Source organism: Hyla sarda, chromosome 5, assembly GCF_029499605.1.
Source record: "Hyla sarda isolate aHylSar1 chromosome 5, aHylSar1.hap1, whole genome shotgun sequence".
Taxonomy (NCBI): Eukaryota; Metazoa; Chordata; class Amphibia; order Anura; family Hylidae; genus Hyla; species Hyla sarda.
Window position 1 is genome coordinate 319,039,327 of NC_079193.1, and position 21,302 is coordinate 319,060,628.

The following is a 21,302-nucleotide window of genomic DNA, read 5'->3' on the forward strand; positions in this document are numbered from 1 at the left end:
CAATTTTGGACTTTGGAATTTTTTTTTCCGCGTACGCCATTGACTGTGCAGTTTAATTAATTATATAATTTTTATAGTTCGGACATTTCCGCACGTGACAATACCACATATGTTTATTTTTATTTACACAGTTTTGCTTTTTTTTTAAATGGGAAAAGGAGGGTGATTCTTACTTTTATTAGGGAAGGGGTTCATTCATTCTAAATAACTTTTTTTCCCACAATTTTTTGCTATGTTATAGCCCCCTCTAGGGGCTATAACATGCATTACATTAATTCCTAACACTTATCATCGGCATAGAACTACATGCGGATGATCAGTGTTATTGGGGCTTCACTTCTCCTGCCTGGATCTTAGGCATGGAGAAGTCAATCGCCGATCGGATGCCAAGGAAGCAGGTGGGGGACCCCGCGTTATAGACCAGGAGCAGGTGCAGGCGCAGGGCGTACAGGTACGCCCTGCGTCCTTAAGAGGTTAAAGGAGAACTTCAGCCAAATTAAATAACCTTTTATATAGCTACACATGTTAAAGTTATATAACATTGCAATGTGAAGTGCAATGTTTGCTGAGCACATACTCTGTTTCAAACGGCCTTTCCTCCAGGGAGTCCAGCAGGGAGTCCAGTAGTTCTTATCACACATGATGACAAGCGTCGACCAGTGGATGACATTTCACACTCCGTTCTCTTCAGCTCAGAGAACATTGGTGTGCATTGTGATTGTCCCTGATTGGCTGAGGCACACACACACCTCCCTCATTATTATGCACTGCATCTCTAACCTTGTGACCTGCTCATTCTTTGAATACAGCCCCTCCCTGCAGCTCACGCAGGAAACTAGCGCAGGGGCCGATGGTCTATGTAGTCTCACTCAGCTGGATTTTCAAAGATTGTTTATGGGGGTTATGGGGGTCCGATTTTGGAACAAATCAGCTGGGACACCTTGGTGAGTCCTGGTGAGCATAGAAATAACTTATTTTAGTTTCTATTTTTACCCCATTTGGCCAGATATCTCCTTTAATGGTATAAATGTATATATTTTAATGCTTTTAATACGCCAAGTATTTAGTGGTTACTGTATGCAGCCATAATTATATTAGATATACACATAAAATTAGCAGATTTACACATGAAATTAGCAATCATTTGGACTAAATGGAATGGCAGGCAAATATAAAGGTGTAGTTGCTTTGTTAGAGTTCTCATTCTCAAATGGGGACAGTTGTGATTTTTGCCATCTGGCCCTATGATTTCTCTGAGTGCTCCTGTTTGTATATGGCATAATACATGGTTAAAACATTTGCACAAGTAGCCTAGAATTCATCACCACTTAACACACAGTGGTATTCTGTATTATCTTATGAACATCTTTATTGTTTTTTTTTTTTTGTTGTTGTTTTTGTGTAACATTAGCAGGTCCTATCTCCTGAGAAAGTCTGGGCTTATACATTGTATACACAAGAGAAGGTGACTGGTGATGTTATACAGATATAGTGCTGTATGTCCTTCTAAGGCCACTTTAAAAGCTGGATAACAATCTATTAAATACATTGAATTGACAATAACCACGGATGTTATTCTGCAGCTTGTTCTTCTTTCTCGCTGCCATTTTAGTGCATATACAGTAATAGGATACAACAGTAGAAATATCTTAGCTGAACAACTTGTATTACTATGAGTAAATAAACCAAGGTCATGTATCGGGAATTGTGCTTGTTTTTTTAATTGCTAGAACATTCCTCATTTTTTTTCCAAGAAGAAATGTTCAGTAATAAAATAAACAATATATTCTGTGTTATACAAAAAGAGTGTAACAGACATGTATGAGATGTCAAAGAAGGGTCTGTTTTTTCTCCAGAAACAGTGCCACTTCAATTCATGGGCTGTGTCTTGTATTACAGTAATGCCCTATTTCAACGGTCATCTTGTTCATCCACACTAAACCCAATACACTGGGTTACAGTGTCCCTCCCAAGATCCTCTTCTATCCCTACTGAATTGTGCACAGGAGGCGGGCCCACCGGGTGAATTTGAATATTAATTGGCACTGGTCATGTGTGTGCTCAGTAGGCGGGGGCCGCCACGCCCCCTTCATATAGCCGTTCGGCAATCTTCGGTTCTCCCATAGAGCTTTCAATTGCTTTGGAAAATGCTCTTCCATTGCTCTGCTCGGTATCCACCTCTATAAGCCTGGGTGGAGAGGTACTCATGAACAGTGGCTTTCACCTTGGTGGACCCAGCTTTTCCAAGTAGTTATATGATGGACCATTAACATATATTAGTCTATTTTCCTGGAATAGTCAGGCTTCCTCCAGCTCTAGTTCTGCATATTTGGTAAGGGTTCTGGCAGAAGAGTCAAAATCCTGCAGATCACACATTGTTGGCCCGTTTGAAAGACCTTTAAGGCATGTTCACACCACTTAGGCCTGGTTCACATATGTCCAGCATTCGGCATAGGTAAACTCAGCCTAGATCTCGAAGCAACTGATGCCATAACTGATGACAATGTGCATCAGTTGTCATCAGTTGCATGGAATTTGGCTACCATTGTTTCTGAACACCGGACAGGGGAGCGCAGCAAGATGAGTTCCCCTGTCCGGTGCCCTCCGGCGTGTCCAACCATCTGGCGTCAAAAATTTAGGCCCTGGATGATTGTAAACTGTCCCATTCAAATGAATGGGATCAGTTCTAGCATTAGTTTTCCTCTGGTGCTTGCTGGGGGGAAACTATGCCGGATGCCCAACATATGTGAGCCCAGCCTTAGATGAAGATGGGCAAATGTCTTGCCAAACTTTAGTTTCCAAAAGAGATCTACCTGTCCAGGGAAATGTATTCTGTCTGTTTGTCTGTCGGTTTGTTGTGGTTTGTTTAACATTGTAAAATAATTATTTTTATTATAATAATTATTATTATTTATTAATAATAATTATAATAATAATAGTAAAATAATAATAATTATATTTATTTTTTATTATTGTTGCAGCTGACCAGAGATATTTACAATAATGACTGGCAAAATACAGACTAGCAACATCACAAACAAGAATGATCCGAGGTCAATCAACTCCAGAGTTTTCATTGGTAACCTTAACACGGGCATTGTGAAGAAAAGTGACATTGAAGCAATATTTGCAAAATATGGAAAAATAGTTGGATGCTCAGTACATAAAGGATATGCATTTGTACAGTATGTCAGCGAAAGGCATGCAAGGGCAGCGGTGGCAGGAGAGAATTCCAGGATTATTGGGGGTCAACCACTAGGTAAGAAATGACATATAATTCCTCTTAGAAATTAATTTTTTACAATGATTATTTGATAATAATCTGTTTATTTTCTATTAATGCTGGCAACAATTTCTTTCTAATTAGGAACAAAATTGTGTGCTGATTCCTTATATAGTTTTTATACACTAAAAGAAAAAAACTGAATTCTGTTTCATGCAGATTAATAGCTCAGCCTTAGAAAACATGCCAATCCTTATAAAGATACATTACTATATCAGCACAGAATGTTGGGCCTTGAAACATTATATAGTTTTAAAAGATGGACTTTATGCTTGTTATATGGCAGATGTAAGGCTATGGACACCTTTGACTAAATCTTTGGTATGTACTTGAAGCAACTTTCTAAATACACTGCTCAAAAAAAAATTAAGGGAACACTTAAACAACACAATGTAACTCCAAGTCAATCACACTTCTGTGAAATCACACTGTCCACTCAGGAAGCAACACTGATTGACAATCAATTTCACATGCAGTTGTGCAAATGGTACAGACAAGGCAATTAGCAAGACACCCCCAATAAAGGAGTGGTTATGAAGGTGGTGACCACAGACCACTTCTCAGTTCCTATGTTTCCTGACTAATATTTTGGTCACTTTTGAATGCTGGCGGTGCTTTCACTCTAGTGGTAGCATGAGACGGAGTCTACAACCAACACAAGTGGCTCAGGTAGTGCAGCTCCTCCAGGATGGCACATCAATGCGAGCTGTGGCAAGAAGGTTTGCTGTGTCTGTCAGCGTAGTGTCCAGAGCATGGAGGCGCTACCAGGAGACAGGCCAGTAAATCATGAGACGTGAAGGAGGCCAGAGGAAGGCAACAACCCAGCAGCAGGACCGTTACCTCCACCTTTGTTTAAGGAGGAGCAATGCCAGAGCCCTGCAAAATGACCTCCAGCAGGCCACAAATGTGCATGTGTCCACTCAAATGATCAGAAACAGACTCCATGAGGGTGGTATGAGGGCCTGACGTTCACAGGTGGGGGTTGTGCTTACAGCCCAACACTGTGCAGGACGTTTCCAATTTGCCAGAGAACACCAAGATTGGCAAATTCACCACTGGCGCCCAGTGCTCTTCACAGATGAAAGCAGGTTCACACTGAGCACATGTGACAGACGTGACAGAGTCTGGAGACGCCATGGAGAACGTTCCGCTGCCTGCAACATCTTCCAGCATGACCGGTTTGGCGGTGGGTCAGTAATGGTGTGGGGTGGCATTTATTTGGGGGGGGGGGCGAACAGCCCTCCATGTGCTTGCCAGAGGGTAGTTTTCATTAAAAAATGTCTATCATTTATCTTCTACTCACTGAAAGAAAAGATGAATCCTTCAGACAAATGTTCTGCTCTCATTGTAGAGATTGCTGGGAGGGGGAATGAGAGCCGAACATTTGAAGGATTCATCTTTTCTTTCTGTGAGTAGAAGATAAATGATAGAGAATGTTTATTTTTGCACCAAAATAAGTGCAAAGCTAGAATAAAAAATACTTTCAAAGGTGCCCATAGACTTTTATTGGTAATTTTGCTGATGGCTTCAGCATTACTGTGTTGCAATGTTTGAGAATACAATGTAGCTTTTGTGTATATGGTGTGACTTTCGTGGAATTTTTATTTGATTTAAGTTATTTATGGTACAAGGAGATGTGATGGCTGTTTACTAACTGTGACTTTGTGGCTGATAAAGGAATTTACAAGATAGCATGTAGGTTGTCTTCTTATGACATACAGATGTGATGATTGATTAGACTACTGGTGGTCAACCTAGAACACTAGGTCGGGCCTTAGGTGTGGCCTTAGATTTGGCCTTTGATCTCAGGGATACACATTCTGTGTTCCTTAAAGAGGTTATCCAGAAATAGAAAAATAGAGCTACTTTCTAGCAAACACCTTTCCCTATCTGTCTCCAGGTTGAGGGTGGTTCTGCAGCTCAGTTCCATTGAAGTAAATGGAGCCAAGTTGTAAAACCACACCCAACCTGGAGATAGACGGGGAGCTGTTTTTGAAAGAAATTACTGTGTTTTTCTATTCCTGGATAACCCTTTTAAGACTAATAGCAAAAAAGGCTGATGCACACATACAATGTTTCATGTTATATCAAAGGCATGCTCAGCTGTTTTGGTATCATCCACTGCAATGGAGAGTGACATGTGCATCCTTCTTCTACCTGCAAAATGAGAATCAATACCTCCAAAGTCTATGAATGGATGTTCTATTAGTAGGATTCCCTTTGATCAAAAATTAGTGGAAGATGATATTGACCTCACAATGAAGAATGGGGAGAATTTATCATACTTTAGCACCCGCCACATTTACTAAAGCTAATGTCTGCACAAAGATCATCGACTGTCAAGCAGTTTGGCTCATATTTGTCAGGTTTTGATCTATGGCTACTGAACTGAGGAAAGAGTTGGAGAAAGGGGCCTGAAAAAGCAGAACAAAGATATTTCTTTATTGCTTATTGCCACATCAAAGGGGGATAATGGCATTTCCAGACTGGTTACAAAAGTCATCTGCCTGTTCTTCCCACTGCTGTTGTACAAACAATCATTTGTACGCAAACACTTGACTGAAGGGACTTAAGATTGTGTTCCTGTTCCCTAACTACCCAAACCCATAAATGACACTTGACACATGCCTGGAGAAAATTGGGCCCCAAGGCCTGTTAATTTAGCAAAATATGTTAAATATTTAACATTTAAACAATATTCACAATATTAACAGAATACCTAATTACAAGGATCCCTGGAGGGTAACTAAACCACTATGTAACTCACATCACATTTCACTGCCACATGCCCCACCAAACTCATTACCCATGGCCGCAATCACCTGACCCACAGGCACCCAGTGCATGTACCCAATTACTCCTGGGGCCCGGAACCACCACCAGGAAGACCATTCCAACTGTAAATAACAAAACTTATCCTGAGATACCACCTCAAAGGACCCTTTTCCTGCCATCCCCAGAAAGACACACTACCCAAGAAGAAAAAAGAGGGAGGGTGGGTGGGACCTTTTCAGGTAAGATCTTACCGCCACAGTGATAACTCCTCCCCTTACAGCCCTTAAATAACCTCCTAACCCCACCCCTTGAACTATTGACCCCCTCCTTTACCATTACTTCCAGCCTCAGCTGCCACTGCACTCTTAAAGTAACAGACCCCTTATAAAATCCATGCTTCCCATTGGAACCACTAAACCCCTTGTCAAGGCGCTATTCCACTATGGGTTCCCCTCTGCTACATCTGCATACATATTCTCCTATGATCCTCCTCTCAAGGAAATGTCTGTACAGCAATTTACTTCCTCTGCAGCTATTGATTGGTTGAGAGGGCATTTCCTGTGTGTTGAAAAAGGACTAGGTAGTATTGATTGGTAGAGGAAATCCTGTGAAATTTGAACTAACAAATATATGGATATACTGGGGGGAATTCATCAATAATGGTTGTCCTGTGTATGTTTTTACTCCTTTTTTTTTGCTTCATTTTGGTTGTCCAGGTTCAACTTCATCGTAAGGTGGACGCTCTTGATGAATCTGGTTTCATGTGGAATAATGCGTTCTCATTCGTTTTTTTTTTCCAACTTGTCTTTTGTCTATATTAACGGTTTGTGCACTACTACACTACTACAAAGGCTGTCTGGGCATGCTGGGATGTATAGTTTAGCAAAATCTGGAGGGCCACAGTTGGGAGATCACTGTATAGTGATCTCCAAACTGAGACCGACATGTGGACTCACATGACCGCCGCCGCTACAGGACTCACATGACCGCCACCGCCGCTACAGAACTCACATGACCGCCGCCGCTACAGGCCTCACATGACCACCACAAATCACAGTCAAAAAAATGGTAAAATCCTTCATACATACCCCCCATTGTCCCTACTCCCTACATTCTTGTCATCAAGTCAGTGGGAGCATCAAGTTGAAATTTGGACTTTAAAAGAAATAAGACTGATAGGATCTAATAATGTGTACTATATGGAGATAGAGAGGGTCATTGCTAAACCTTCTCAGACCAATGCTGATTTCATATGCATGTCTATGACTACTTACTGCATATATGGGATTCTGAGATACATATTGTGTATTTTATATATGTCTATGTATGAAGTAGCTTATTTTAAATATCCGACGAAAGTTAAATTTTGCACAGGACTGAGCAGATGTTGTTTGCAAACTATGAGATAACCCAACCTCATTTTATTCTATCTTCCTCAGAGTAAAATGAGAAAATCCTGTCCACAGCCATTACATTATTCTGACTAAATGCACAGAGACATGTTATTTTCTGCTCATATTTGACTTTACCCCGATCAGACACAGAACCTCATGTAATGTTTGCTAAATTGTGATTTCTGAGAACATAGCATCCAAAGGGTATGTGGTGAAAAGCCGATTCAATCTTCAAGACACAATAAAAATGATATTAATATGGAAACTAAATCTATAATAGGACAATAAACTAAAGGTCTCATATTGGTTGTTCTAAAATACATATATAATCCCGTTTAATCTCTTTATTTCCACTTTGAAATGTATTTATTTTTGAAAGTTATGTGTCACGTATAAGAAACAATATTTGTTTTCATATATGATATGCTGAAAGAGGGGATGAAGTGCTGCGGTTATCTCGATCTGTAATGAGAAGAGACACATTGCCAATAGGCATTGGGCTTAAGAATTCAACAGTTCTCTTACAATCCTGTAATGATACATAGTGCACTTAGCAAGTATTAGGACCCAACAACTTCTTCTACTTTATGGATTATTAAAATTAATAATATTATTATCTATCTACACAATTTTCAACAATGACAAAGAAAAATCAGGATTGCAGAATTTGTACAATCTTCCTAAAATTATAAAACTGAAAAAATCCCATTTACATAAGAATTCTGAGCTTTTGGGAATGTTTGCAGCAGCTAAATAAGTTTCCCTGATTGGTCGTCTTCAAAAGCTTGGCAGATCTGCATTTGGGCATTTTATCCCAAACAAACCTCTGGTTCTGTTAGGAATGTCAATATATATATATATATATATATATATATATATATATATATATATATATAACAATTATCATACAAAGCAGCACCTCCTTGTATCCAGGTGATTGGGTGCAAGCCCTTGAACCTCGGTGCTCCGGTCCTCTTTAGATATAAATGGATATAGGCAGGACACCAAAATGGGTGAAAAAATAAGTGCTTTTATCCCAAGGAAAATTGACAACGTTTCAGCGATCTCTCACTTGAAAATGGCGGTGAGAGATCGCTGAAACGTTGTCAATTTTCCTTGGAATAAAAGCACTTATTTTTTCACCCATTTTGGTGTGCTGCCTATATCCATTTATATATATATATATATATATATATATATATATATATATATATATATACCTGTTTAGCTGGGTATTTAAGCATTCACTGGCTATGCACCATTGCCAGTGCTTTCTTGTATCTGACGTTGGCTCTGCTTTCCTGGATTAATCCATTGGTTTCTGACTCTGGCATCTCTCTGGTTCTCTTGATTCAGACTGTAGCTTGCTGTCATTGATTTATCTGGTGGTTTGTTTGTCTCCCTCTATATTGTTAAGTGTGCATTTCCCTTTTGGTATTCCTGACAATCCCCTGACCTGTGACTGAGTATTTTTATAGTTTTATTATTTTGACTCTGAAGTCCCAGAACGTAGAAAGGCAGGGACGGTCTTCGTGGTTGTGGATCCGTCAGTTCTGGCAGATATATAATAGGAAGGGAAAGATGTGTGTCTTAACCCCTTAAGGACCAACACAAGTAAACCTGTACACCCCTGAAAGACCAGGCCTGTTTTTTCAAATCGGGGATGTCTGTCTTTACTAGAGAATAACTCTGGTAAAGTTTTGCCAATCACGATAATTATGACATTGTTTTTTTTGTCATAAGTTGTCCTTCATGTACAGACTAAAAGTAGGCTGATATCATTTGTATTTTTTTTTTTACAATGCAAAAAATCATGAAATTTAAAAAAATTAAGATTTTTTGCTATTTTAACACTAATAGGTTGCATATATTTATACTTACTGACCCAATAGTTTGTGAAACTTATACTTTCAGATGTCTACTTTATTTTGACAGCATTTTTTTAATTCACATTTTAAATTAATTAGAAGCCTAACAGTTTAACTTGAAATTTTAAAAATTTTGAAAATGTGAAAAGTACATCTTTTTTTATGTGCTATGCAAGGTTTGCAGAAATTTGAATGTGATAGAACATAGGAACACCCCCCAAATGACCCCATTTTAAAAACTAGAACCTTCAAGGTATTCGCTAGGGGGTACAGTGAATATTTTAACACCATCATTTTTTTGGCAGGAATTATTACAAAGTCAGTGTTAAAAATTCGAAATTTGCATTTTTTTCCAAATGCATCATTTGTGGGACATATTTTTTGTACATCACTTCTGATATTGCAAGAAATGCACCCTATATTTTATTAAGCTGCTTGGCCCGTGTTTGGAAATACCACCGCTTAGGCCATATTTGGTTCCTTGGCCGCATGGTAGGACCCAGAAGGAGAGGAGCGCCATTTGGCTTTCAGGGCATCATTTTAGGCCGAATGGATTGTAGGCTGCACTTCATGCCTGCAAAGGTTTTTAGCTGCCAGAAGCATATAAAACCCCAACAAGTGACCCCATTTTGGAAACTAGACCCCCTAAAGTATTCATCTAGACCAAAAGGGAGTACTTTGAGTCCTTTTTGTGTGGCTGGAATGGATAGAAAATCAGTGGAAAAATGTAAACTTTCTTTTTTTTTCACAATTGCATCATTTGTGGGACGTATTTTTTGTACATTGCATCTGAAAAGTAGAAAATGCGCCCCATATTTTATTACGCTGTTTGTTCCGTGTTTGGTAATACCCCCGCTTAGACCATATTTGGTTGCATGGCCACATGGTGGGACCCAAAAGGAGAGGAGCCCCATTTGGCTTTCAGGATATCATTATACAAATTATAGGCCGCACTTCAACTTGCAAAGCATTCTAGCTATCAGAACAATACTGCACCCACAGATGTGACCCCATTTTCAAACTACGCCCCCTAAAGTATTCACCTAGCGCAAAAGTGAGTACGTTGAGCCCTTATTGTGTGGCTAGAATTATTTCAAAGTCAGTGGAAAAAATAGAAATTAGCTTTTTTTCCCACAAATTCTTTATTTGTGGGACATCATTTTGGTACGTCGCTTTTGAAATGGAGGAATTAAGCCCCATATTTTATCACCCTGTCCGTCCCGGGCTGGGCAGTACCCCTACTTAGGCCATATCTGGTAGCTTGACCACCTGGTAGTACCAAGATGGAGAGGAGACCCCTTTGGCTTTCAAGGCATCATTATATGAATAGTCCCCATTCATACTGCGTTTCTGCAGTATAGGTGTCCGTTGTCATGTAAAAAAAGGGATGCCAACGTATATTGTAGCAGTCTCATTCAGAAATAAATGTAGATGCTACAGTATACGTCCGCATCACTCTTTTTGACGTGATGCTGACGGATACCTCTAACACTGCACAATCACATCATGAACGGGACGCAATGTAGGGGCACAGAGCACATCCGCGGCTTAATTCACACTGCGGATGCCCCCCGGCAGCAGTCACAAGGGGCAGATCACTGCTGCGGCTAGGTAGCTCAGTGTGTCCGCTCATGACTGCCGGCGGGAAATCCGCCGCTATGAGTGGACACACAAAGCTACCTAGCCGCAGCATGGAGCTCATTATCGTGACTGCTGGCGGGCATCCGCAGCATGTAATATGCTGCGGATGTGCGCTGTGTGATCCTACACATTATGCATTTTTATTTTTGATTATATTTATTTAATACATTTTTTTTTTACACTTTTTAAAAAAATATTACACTTTTTTTTAACATTTATTGTCTTTACACTTTCTTTTTTACACTTTTATTTATTTTATATTTTTTTACACTTTTTTTTTAATGCTTTGAAAAACTTAGTATTCCAAAGCATTGCAGTTATATGCTGTCTGCCAGTTTTACACTAGTAGGCAGCATATCAGGACGTGCCTCAGGCACGTCCTGTCAGGCAATAACTGAGGCAGACCTGGGGGTCCTAGTAAAGACCCCCGGCTGCCCAGGTAAGCAGCAGCACCCAGCGATAGTTGCGGGGTGCTACAGGAGAGAGACAGAGGGAGCCCCTCCCTCTGTCAAAACTCCTTACAGCTCCTTCCGACCGCGGCTGTAAGGGATAAACTGCCGGGACCGAAGTTTTCTTCTGTCCCGGCAGTAACACAGGTCCCCGCCCGCCGGGGATTACACACAGCACCCCGCGATCGCGCTGCGGGGTGCTGCAGGGGTGACAGAGGGAGCTCCCTCCCTCTGCCATAACACTTACAGCCAGCGGTCACTTCCGACCGCGGCTGTAAGGGTTAAAATGCCGGAACTGAAGTTTACTTCAGTCCCGGCATTGCGGCAGGGTCCTGGCTGTGTGTTACAGCCAAGTCCCTGCTGTGATCTCGTGGGTGCACTGGGCAGCACCCACGAGAGCCATGGATGAGTATACACGTCCATGGTCCTTAAGGTGTTAATATTATACACAATTTCTTGTAGCGCTGGCACTATCAAATAAATTGTTGGAGTAGATCTAAGATTAATGGTGTATCAAGGATCCATTGTTTGGTGCCATAGCAGCTTTATTAAACCATTAGCACCAGTGTTCTCTCATTTTCAGGAAGGGAAAGAGGTTGTGGGCAAGTGCAGGACTTCACCTTTTCCCGGCCCATACATGACACTATCTTTAATTTGCATTTATGGTTTTGAATTGAAGCCAAAAAGATCAATATAAGTCATTTAAATCCATTTTGGCAAAACTATTGGGTTGCCATGTGGCCTTCGGTGTGACCAAAGGCTTGGTTGATGGAGTATTGCACAGATAGCTGTCCTTATGGAACTCTGTAGCTGCATCAAGTTCTTGTGAGGACCAAGATAATTTTTCAATGTTGTTATTCATGATCTACTTTTCTTATTTAAAGGGGTACTCGGCTGCTCAGCGTTTGGAATAGACTGTTCCAAATGCTGGAGTCGGCGCCGGGAGCTTGTGATGTCATAGTCCCGCCCCCTCATGACGTCACATCCTGCCCGCTCAATGCAAGTCTATGGAAACAATAACCTCTCTTGTGCTTCAAGGGGTATTCGGCTGCTCAGTATTTGGAACAAACTGTTCTGAACACTGGAGCCGGTGCCAGGAGCTCGTGACATCAATGCCCCGCCCCTCATTGTTTTACGCCCCACCCCCTCAATGCAAGTCTATTGGAGGGGGCGTGACGGCTGTCACGACCCCTCCCATAGACTTGCATTGAAAGGCGGGGTGTGACATCATGAGAGGGCGGGACTATGACGTCCCAAGCTCCCGGTGCCGGCTTGAAAAATGAGAGAGGTTATTGTTTCCTGCTGTACCTTTAATGTTGCAACAGCAATGAAAGCCCTATGATGTGGGCATCTCCATAACTAACTGTTCAATGTAAGTGTTAACGCCTAGATCTTATAATCTCAGTTCAATAAACAATAGCGAAAACATTTTAAAAGTTTATTTTAGTACAGTCAAATATGTCAGGGGGCATAGTGGAAGATGTTGTCCGCTGCTGCGAGCAATTATTTCAGAAGCATAAAATCCCTTTAACTACAGAAATACAACAATTTTCCCCAGCCTTTGTATAAGTTGGACAATATTTAGAGCAAAATTATTTGATGTTTCATTTTCTTTCTTCTTTTTAAACTCTGTTTATTGGATTTTTTCAAAAAACAGAACAGCCATATCAGCAAAGCATAAAGTATAGACAAATAACATACATAGTTGAGTAACGCAGTACCCACAAACAATTAGCATTAGGCAAGTAGAAAAACACCCATAACCATATGACAAGAAGACGCATGTCCCCCCCCCCCCCCCAAACAGAATCCTCCCCCTCCTGCACAACGTAGTCGCCACAACACACACCTACACACTCATACCCACACACAAACACAAAAAAAGGGGGGGGGGAGAAGAAGAGGGAAAAAGGTAGCCAATTATGTTTCATTTTCATGTAACAAAAAATCAAGATACAGATACATATATATGTATTGGTAATGCGCCAAAGAGAAAAGTGTTCGAACCAAACTCTAGAAGCTGGAGGTATGATATAAAAATGCCAGAAAGAGGCAAAGGTCTATGTAAACATTATATTTGGCCATGTGCACTTTATTTGCCATTACAGTGGTCCCTCAACATACGATGGTAATTTGTTCCAAACGACCCATCGTTTGTCGAATCTATCGTATGTTGAGGGATTCGTGCAATAGTAAAAGTACATTTATACTCACCTGTCCTTGCCGCTCTGGACCGCGTCCTCACTGCTCCCGATGGTCTCCCAGGGGCTCCCGATGCTGTCCCGCTGCTCCGGTGTCTTCTTCTGGATCCTCCGGTGTCTGGGCCTCGCTTTCTGGTGACGTTATTACATTGCTACGCCAGGACGGCATGCGCACCGACGTAATAATGATGCCGGAAGCGAGGCCCGGACCCGGGGAAGATGCAAAAGATGCCGGAGGATCGCGAAAAAGACACGGAGCAGCGGGGATAGGTAAGTGAACCTGTCCAGGCTGCTTAAACTGCTATCCGACAGCAGCTTAAGCATTTTGCGCTGTCGGATAGCAGTTAATGTGATAGCCCCGACATATAAAAGCATTGTATATCGATGCTGACATCAACATGCGATGGCCTCTGAGAGGCCATCGTATGTCGATTTGATCATATGTCGGGGCCATCGAATGTCGAGGGGTTACTGTATTCTTATATGTTTCTAAAAGTAAGCTGAATAGTGGTCCTGTAGAAATACTTTAAGGCATGATTTGTTTTAATGTTGCCACAAAGTCTGATTTAGACATGAGGACTATGGGAGTCAGATCCTATAGGAAATATTTCATTGATTTATTTCTTTCTACTGTATATCTGATTTTTGTGATATGGATCAGAGTCCCTGCTGCTGTACACTGTGTGGCCCGGAGGTAAGAGGGAATGTATGCATTTCAGCTTAAACTCACTACATTCATTGGGTGGGGTGTTCTGTACCTGGCCCAGGAAATGTGTACTGCAGCTCAGTGTACTGTGCAGGAGCAGGGACTCCTGTCTTTGACCAGTACCAGTTCCTGTAAATATTTTGCATGGGCAATTTAAGGACAATTAAGGTGCTACCAAGTCTGAATTGGGATCCAAATCCAAAATGAATCTGATTGTCAGATTAGACAAATTGGACCTGAAACGAATCTCATCTCTTATTATAAGCCTTGTCGCCCTCAGATTCTATCCCGTAGCTGTAGGTGCCAGTATATGACACCCTGTACTCTGCTTGTCCGAAAAACATTTCAAAACAGGGGTGGTGAACACTGTCTTTAAATTAAGATGATCTTGCTAACCTACCTACATGTATAGATGTGCATTTACAATAGTCTAAGGCAGAATTTGCGTAATTTCCAAGTGTGATTCAGCTTAGAGATTATGCTTGGAAATTCCGGTGCAGAAAAATCCAATTACTATGTGATATCAGTGTACAGTATGCCACTGAAATTCTGCCGCCAAAAGAATGACCTCGCTCATTCTTATGTCAGAATCCCTGCAGAATACATTTCAGTCTATGGGGATCACACGGTCCTAGTGTCAAGTTATTCAGTGCCGGCCATCCTCTGAATCTCAGGCCGGTATAATTCTAGTCTAAGATACCTCAGTATGAACCCAGCCTTAGCATTATCAGGAAAATGCCACCTGTATTCACACTAGGGCTGCACAATTTATCCAATTTATCGCAAAAATAATTGAATCGTTAGATATGCCTTTCATAACTACTGTGATAATGTTCCCGCAAGATCCGGTGATTATTACTTAGCATTTGAATTTATGCAGCTGCCTAGCCCCAGACCTTGCATGTATGTGCCGGGGCGCGGGGAAAACAAAAAGAAAAACTGATACGTACCTAGGCCCTAGCTGCAAGGTCTGCTGTAGATCCTGTTCTTCTCAGTGCGGTCCCAGTGCTCCCAAAAAGCAGCTGATTTCAGGATCTTCCGCACAGCGGCCACAGCGATGTCATGTGTCAGGCCAGTGATTGGCTAAGCAGGAAGGTCCTGTAAGTGCAACCAGCTGCTTGTCTCTGAAGAAGAAGGTACATACAGTATGACACCACATGGAGGAGAGCAGGATCTGTGGCAGGGGACCGGGGCAAGGTAAGCATCAGGTTTTTCTTTTTATGTTTCCCCCAGGACCATATTAAAGTGAATACACATGTAATGGGGGAGGTGTGAAATGGGAGGATGGACATGAAATGGGGAGATGTGAAATTGGTGTGTGGACGTAGACATAAAATTGGGGATAGAAATGACATGGGTGCATGTGAAATGAGGGTAGACATGATCTGGGGGATACACATGAAAATGGGGATAGAAATTAAATAGGGAGATATGAAATGAAAGGTGGACATGAAATGGAGGGATAGACCTGAAATGGGGAGATAGATTAAAGTAAAATTAAAGGGGTTATCCAGGAAAAAACTTTTTATATATATATATATATATATATATATATATATATATATCAACTGGCTCCAGAAAGTTAAACAGATTTGTAAATTACTTCTATTAAAAAATCTTAATCCTTGCAGTACTTATGAGCTTCTGAAGTTAAGATTGTTCTTTTCTTTCTAAGAGCTCTCTGATGACACCTGTCTCGGGAACCACCCAGTTTAGAAGCAAATCCCCATAAACTGGGCGGTTCCCGAGACAGGTGTCATGAGAGAGTACTTAAACAGAAAAGAACAACCTTAACTTCAGAAGCACATAAGTACTGAAAGGATTAAGATTTTTTTAATAGAAGTAATTTAAAAATCTGTTTAGTTTTCTGGAGCCAGTTGATACATAAAAAAAAGTTTTTCCTGGAATACCCCTTTAAGGATGAGGGTGGACAGACGTGAAATGGTGGAGATTGACATGAAATGGGTTATGTGAAAGGGGGTGTGTGTACATGAAATGGGGGAATATATGTGAAATTGGGGATAGAAATGAAATGGGGGGATGTGAAATGGGGAGTGGACATGAAATGGGCAGGATAGACGTGAAATGGGGGAGATTGACATGAAATGGGTGATGTGAAATGGGGTGTGTGTACATGAAATGGGGGATATACCGTATTTTTCGCCCTATAGGACGCACCAGCGTATAAGACGCACCCAATTTATAGGTGCAAAAAGGTGCAAAGATTTTGAACCCAATAGTGGTCTTCAACCTGCGGACCTCCAGGTGTTGCAAAACTACAACTCCCAGCATGCCCGGACAGCCGTTGGCTGTCCGGGCATGCTGGGAGTTGTAGTTTTGCAACATCTGGAGGTCCGCAGATTGAAGACCACTGCATAGGAGGTAATACTCACATGTCCCCGCCGCTCCGGACCCGTCACCGCTGCCCTGGATGTCGCTCCATCGCTGTCGACGTGTCCCCGTCGCTCCGGAACGTCTCTGCTGCCGGCCGGGTATCCTTGCTCTCTGTCGCCGCCATCACGACGTTACGCACGCCGACGCACGTACGCGACAACGTGATGACGAGGAAGGAGAGCGCCGGCCTCCCAGTGTCCTGTAAGCACTAACGCGGCTATTCAGTCGGGCTGTTCGGGACGCCGCGGTGAAATCGCTGAACAGCCGGGTTAGTGTCACTTTCCCTTCAGACGCGGCGGTCAGCTTTGATCGCCGTGTCTGAAGGGTTAATACAGGGCATCACCGTCATCGGTGATGTCCTGTATTAGCCGCGGGTCCCGGCCGTTGATGGCCGCAGGGACCGCCGCGATAGGGGGTGTATTCGCCGTATAAGACGCACCGACTTTTCCCCCCCAGTTTTGGGGAAGAAAAAGTGCGTCTTATACGGCGAAAAATACGGTACGTGAAATTAGGGATAGAAAGGAAATGGGGGGATGTGAAATTTGGAGTGGCCATGAAATGGGCAGGATAGACGTGAAATGGGGGAGATTATACATGAAATGGGGGGATTTCACTATTTGCTTATTAAACCACAATCGCAATTGCACTTTTGCATTTTCCCCAAATCCGGCAGCTCTAACACACATACTAGTCCTTTTGGCTAAAAAGTTCTAACAATAGTGCAACTCCTTCATGCCCATACCGCCACTGCACCTCCTTCATGCCCATACCACCACTGCACCTCCTTCATGCCCATACCGCCACTGCCCCTCCTTCATGCCCATACCACCACTGCCCCTCCTTCATGCCCATACCGCCACTCGCTAATAACCACTCGGCTCAGAAGGTTGTATTTTAACTTAAGAATAAGAATATCAATATGGCACATAAATGCCTCTTAATCCACTTACTGTCTTTTGGTGTCTTCAAATCCTTTTTTTTTTTTTCCCCCCGGGGATGTGAAACATAAGTGTGAAGTACTTAGGGATTCAGGATCGCTGTGCTGAATATTTATTCATAACCATTCATACATGTTACCAGAAGAAAATCTACTTGAATAAAATTGTTCGTGATTACAGAAGGGAATTAACCAGCAGGAGTGCAACATTAACTTTCCTCTTCTAAATGTTCATGTTCTTTCGGAAGAGTAAGGAATTATTGTCTATAAGTAGTAAACAGATTGAAAAATTCTAGTACTTAAGCACGGCATAGAGATGATACAACCTGCCAGCTAATTCGGAGTATCTTCGTGGGCGTCTATCTCTTCATCCTGTTACTATCATATGAATCCTATTTTTCCATACAGAATAGATTTCCATCTAGCATCTGTCTAGTGTCTTGCAAAACCACAACTCCCAGCATGCTGGGAGTTGTAATTTTGCAACATCCCGAGCTCCACGCTTTGGAGACCACTGTTGCCCATGAAGACTTTTTCCACCGACCTTTTTTTTTATGGCACTATTTTAGTAGGATTTGCACGAATTGTGATACATTGTAGAGGTAAAAAACGACTTTACTTTACTTTAAAGGAGAACTCAGGGATAGCAAAACGTATCCGCTATCGTAAGGATACAGGAGAAGTGTCCCAGCAGTCGGACCACCCACAATCTCCTTGACGGGGCCCTGGCTGTCCTCCTGAATGTGGCGTTTTGACACGCCCCTTTAATACATTTCTATGGGAGAGTCGGAGCACTGCACTCGGCAATCTCTAGCTTTCCCATAGAGCTGCATGGAGGAGGGTGTTGGTTGCTGCTTCGTGTGGTGGTCAAAATGCCCCATTCAGGAAGTGAGCTGGGGCCACATTCAGGAGATCGTGGGCAGTCCGACTGCTATGACAATTAGGCCCCTTTCACACTATAAAAATTAATCCGTAATGAACGTCTGTCACAAAAATCTTGAAAATCGTCCGTTCAATGGCTGTTAGAAAATCCCATTATAGTCTATGGGATTTTTTAATAGCCGTTTTAACCCGTTACCACCCGATATTAATAACAGACATTAATTTGTGACGGGCAACAGCATTATTTCTTCCGTTCATTCGCCCATCACAAAATAACGGCTGTTATTAATAACGGGCGATAACCGGTTAAAACGGCTATTAGAAAAATCCCATAGACTATAATGGGATTTTTTAATGGCCATTAGGGATTTTTTAACGGCTGATTTTCAAGATTTTAATGACGGACGTTCATTACGGATGAATTTTTATAGTGTGAAAGGGTTCTTATTCCCTATCCTAAGGATACAGGATAAGTGTCCCAGCAGTTGAACCGGCCACCATCTCCTTGATGGGGCCCTGGCTGTGATGCTGAATGGGGCATCTAAACCACCCAATGCAGCAGCAGCCAGCACCGCTTCCCACCCCCAATCATGCATTTCTATAGGAGAACTGGAGCACTGCACTCGGCAATCTTGAGCATTTCCCTTAGAGCTGCAATTCAGAATATTGGAGCAGAAAATGTGGCAAGCATGTAAGGATCATCAAGGAGAGAGGCAAAATAACCTGTGTAGTCCAGGTGCTGCCAGCTTGAGTTCCGATCCCTGTATACTATGGATCATAGAGCTAAACATGCCCACACCCTGATTGGCTATAAGCAAGTCACATGACCGGCCTCCACAGCAACGCGTCCTTAGCGACGCTAGCCCCGGCGCAGAAACAGGCATATCTTCGCTATGGGCAGCGGAACTTCCGTATTTTAATGACATCTATGCTCTCTCTAATTATCAAATCTTTCTGCAATACCTGCGTGGCCTGTATATCCCAGTATGTTGCTAACTATATAAATTAACTTTTTTTGTTATTATGCTTTGTATTCTATGAACTTGTTTGTTTTAACATCTGTGACATCCCACATCTGGGCCACGCCTCTTTATGTTTTTGGGGCCATTTTTGTATTTAACCCCTTAAGGACCAAGCCCATTTTCACCTTGAGGACCAGAGCGTTTTTTTGCACATCTGACCACTGTCACTTTAAGCATTAATAACTTTGGGATGCATATTCTACTTTATGTTAGTGGTAAATTTTTGTCGATACTTGCATCACTTCTTGGTGGAAAATTCCAAAATTTGATGAAAAAATTGGAAATTTAGCATTTTTCGAACTTTGACGTTCTCTGCTTAGACATACCAAATAGACATACCAAATAACAATATGTCTACTTTATGTTTGCATCATAAAGTTGACATGTTTTTACTTTTGGAAGACATCAGAAGGCTTAAAAGTTCAGCAGCAATTTTCCAATTTTCCACAACATTTTCAAAATCGGAATTTTTCAGGGACCAGTTCAGTAGTTGAAGGGGATTTGAAGGGCCTTCATATTACAAATACCCCACAAATGACCCCATTATAAAAATGGCACCCCTCAAACTATTCAAAATGATATTCAGTAAGTGTATTAACCCTTTAGGTGTTTCACAGGAACAGGAGAAAATTCTAAATCTTCATTTTTTACAGTCGCAAGTTGTTGTAGGCCCAGTTTTTGAATTTTTACAAGGAGTAAAGAAAAAGCCCCCCAAAATTTGTAACCCAATTTCTCTTGAGTAAGGAAATACCTCATATGTGTATGTAAAGTGTTCGGCGGGTGCAGTAGAGGGCTCACAAGATAAGGAGCGACAATGGGATTTTGGAGAGTGAATTTTGCAGAAATGGTTTTTGGGGGGTATGTCGCATTTAGGAAGCCCCTATGGTGCAAGAGCAGCAGAAAAAACCCACATGGCATACCATTTTGGAAACTACACCCCTCAAGGCACGTAACAAGGGGTCCAGTGAGCCTTAACACCCCATAGGTGTTTGACGACTTTTCGTTAAAGTCGGATGTGTAAATGAAAAAAAAAGTTTTTTCACTAACGTGCAGTTTTTTCCCCAAATTTACCATTTTTACAAAGGGTAATAGGTGAAAATGCCCCCCAAAATGTGTAACCCCATCTCTTCTGAGTATGGAAATACTCCATGTTAGAACATAAATTGCTCTGCGGGCGAACTACAATGCTCAGAAGAGAAGGAGTCGCATTTGGCTTTTGGAAAGAAAAATTTGCTGAAATGATTTTTGGGGGGCATGTCGCATTTAGGAAGCCCCTATGGTGCCAGAACAGCAAAAAAAAAACACATGGCATACTATTTTGGAAACTACACCCCTCAAGGAACGTAACAAGTGGTACAGGGAGCCTTAACACCCCACAGGTGTTTGACGACTTTTTGTTAAAGTTGGATGTGTAAATGAAAATAAAAAAAAAGAATTTCACTAAAATGCTCGTTTTTTCCCCAAATTTTACATTTTTACAAGGGGTAATAAGAAAAAGAATGACCCCCAAAATTTGTAACCCCATTTCTTCTGAGTATGGAAATACCCGATGTGTGAAGGTCAAGTGCTCTGCTGGCGCACCACAATGCTCAGCGCCATTGAGCTTTTGGAGAAAAAAATTTTTGGAATGGAAGTCAGGGGCCATGTGCGTTTACCCCCCACATGTGACCCCATTTTGGAAACTACACCCCTCACAGAATTGAATAAGGGGTGCAGTGAGTATTTACACCCCACTGGTGTTTGACAGATC

At 41.8% G+C, this 21,302-nt stretch overlaps 1 protein-coding gene across 3 annotated transcripts in view; it reads left to right on the forward strand.

The window, feature by feature from the left end:
• RALYL (RALY RNA binding protein like) overlaps positions 1-21,302 on the forward strand; it is a 738,312-nt gene that overhangs the window by 381,234 nt on the left and 335,776 nt on the right. For all 3 annotated transcript variants that reach the window (XM_056522247.1, XM_056522245.1, XM_056522246.1), the window contains exon 3: positions 2,982-3,259. In XM_056522247.1, coding sequence (XP_056378222.1) covers positions 3,004-3,259 — 256 coding nt within the window. In that variant the 5' untranslated portion in view covers positions 2,982-3,003. The remainder of the gene's footprint in view (positions 1-2,981; positions 3,260-21,302) is intronic.